The 1,776-nt window shown below is 48.1% G+C and overlaps 1 protein-coding gene across 1 annotated transcript; it reads left to right on the forward strand.

Annotated features, from left to right (window-relative positions):
• The first annotated feature begins 316 nt into the window (after positions 1–316).
• Positions 317–1,455, forward strand: LOC147607107 (photosystem I reaction center subunit XI, chloroplastic-like). The gene is made up of 2 exons (XM_086791033.1): positions 317–599; positions 812–1,455. Exons 1-2 carry the CDS (start codon positions 414–416, stop codon positions 1,295–1,297), a joined length of 672 nt encoding a protein of 223 aa, XP_086647159.1. The 5' UTR covers positions 317–413; the 3' UTR covers positions 1,298–1,455.
• The last annotated feature ends 321 nt before the right edge of the window (positions 1,456–1,776 follow it).

The following is a 1,776-nucleotide window of genomic DNA, read 5'->3' on the forward strand; positions in this document are numbered from 1 at the left end:
CACCTTTTAGGAACGTGAATGTTATATACTCATGGTAGTCAACCCACAAGACTATATAACTATCTACTCCAGAGTCCATATATATATATATATATATATATATATATATATAGATGGATGGACATATATGTATATTTGTCCATGTATGTATAATCATCCTGGAAATTCTAGCGACTTGCTTGGGCGCGCAAGGCTAGGCCGGAGTCCGAATGCAACTAAAAAGTGTGCAGTTTCCAGTTGTGAGGCTAGGATCGAAGGGGCCTTATCTTCTACGCCCAATCACGGTGTTACAAATCCTATCCACTGCGTCATCCTCACCTTTCTCCTTTGATCACTCTATTCATACTGTGAACTCTACGAACAGAGTCGTTCTCCTATTGTTAGTTTGTTTGATCGCTTGATCGGAATTAGCCATGGCAACAGCTACTGCGATGGCGCAAGCTTCTTCCATGGTAGCTTCCCCTTCCGTGCCCGCCTCCTCCTCCAGGGTAGCTAGCCGTCCCCTCAACAACGCTTTCTTTGGCACAGGTCTCGGGTTTGGAGCGGCTCTGCCCAAGAAGATCGCTGCCAGGCCAGTTGCTATCCGCGCTCAGGAGAAGGTAATTACGTGTTTAATCATGCTTTTTCTGTGAGTGAAACAAGCAAATGTGGGAAGGTAGACGGATGCAAGATTAGAGAGCTCAATTCTAAAGACGCAGTCTGGTGCAAGGGCTATGAGTCAAGAAAGATTAGTGCTGTTTTGCATCTGTTATGCAAGGGTTACGCATTAATGGAGCCAAGGTTAATGGAGGTTTTTGTTTCCACTGTGCAGTACCAAGTGATCGAGCCTCTGAATGGAGACCCCTTCGTCGGTGGGCTGGAGACGCCAATCACGTCGAGCCCATTGATTGCGTGGTATTTGTCCAACTTGCCTGCATACAGGACCGCCGTGAGCCCTCTCCTTAGAGGGGTGGAGGTTGGCCTTGCCCACGGCTTTCTGTTGGTTGGCCCATTCGTGAAGACCGGTCCTCTGCGCAACACGGAGGTTGCAGGCGTCGCCGGTTCCTTTGGCGCTGCTGGGTTGGTTGTGATCTTGTCCGTGTGTTTGACAATCTACGGTGTGGCGCAGTTTAAGGAGGGGGCGCCATCCATTGCGCCGTCGCTCACTCTGACGGGGCGGAAGAAGGAGGCTGACAAGCTGCAGACTGCGGAAGGGTGGGCGAGCTTCGCCGGAGGATTCTTCTTCGGTGGCCTCTCAGGCGTTGCATGGGCGTATTTTCTCCTCTACGTCCTGGACCTCCCCTACTTCGTGAAGTAAACCTTCCTGCATGTCAGCTGTGAATGTGCTCAAATGCTGTCAATCCTCTGCATCACAGAAGCTCTGTTGGCCGCTCTCAATTTTACAGCTTGATATTAAGGCCTGCTACATTTTGTAGACTGTACATTTTGGCAACATGAAGTTGGTTTTCGATTTCATGGTGTTTGTTCAATCCATGTGTGAAAGTGTGTAGGTAGGTTTAAAGGTTACAATTTTAACTGAATGTGAAGTTACACTTAAAGGATAAAGAGTTTTTCAAGGAATTGATGTAAGCAGGGTCCTGATGATTCCTCTTATTGCTTTAAGAGGTGATCCTAACCAACTCACTCATCCATCACTTCCAAGCTCCCCCCTTTTATAGGCAATCCTCTACCCCCAATACATTCCTTATCGTCTCCTTCCTACTTCTTCCTTGCCTCCCTTGACGCTCAAGACAACCTAACTTCCTACGTTGACCCTAGCCATCTAATCACCCACCA

The sequence above is a fragment of the Cibotium barometz genome, chromosome 56, assembly GCF_041138505.1.
Source record: "Cibotium barometz isolate CiBa-2024 chromosome 56, ASM4113850v1, whole genome shotgun sequence".
In the NCBI taxonomy this organism is placed as follows: Eukaryota; Viridiplantae; Streptophyta; class Polypodiopsida; order Cyatheales; family Cibotiaceae; genus Cibotium; species Cibotium barometz.

Coding starts and splice junctions, on each gene's coding strand:
- LOC147607107 (XM_086791033.1), top strand. CDS start 414: ATGGCAACAGCTACTGCGATGGCGCAAGCTTCTTCCATGGTAGCTTCC. Junction 600..811: donor CTATCCGCGCTCAGGAGAAG/GTAATTACGTGT, acceptor TCCACTGTGCAG/TACCAAGTGATCGAGCCTCT.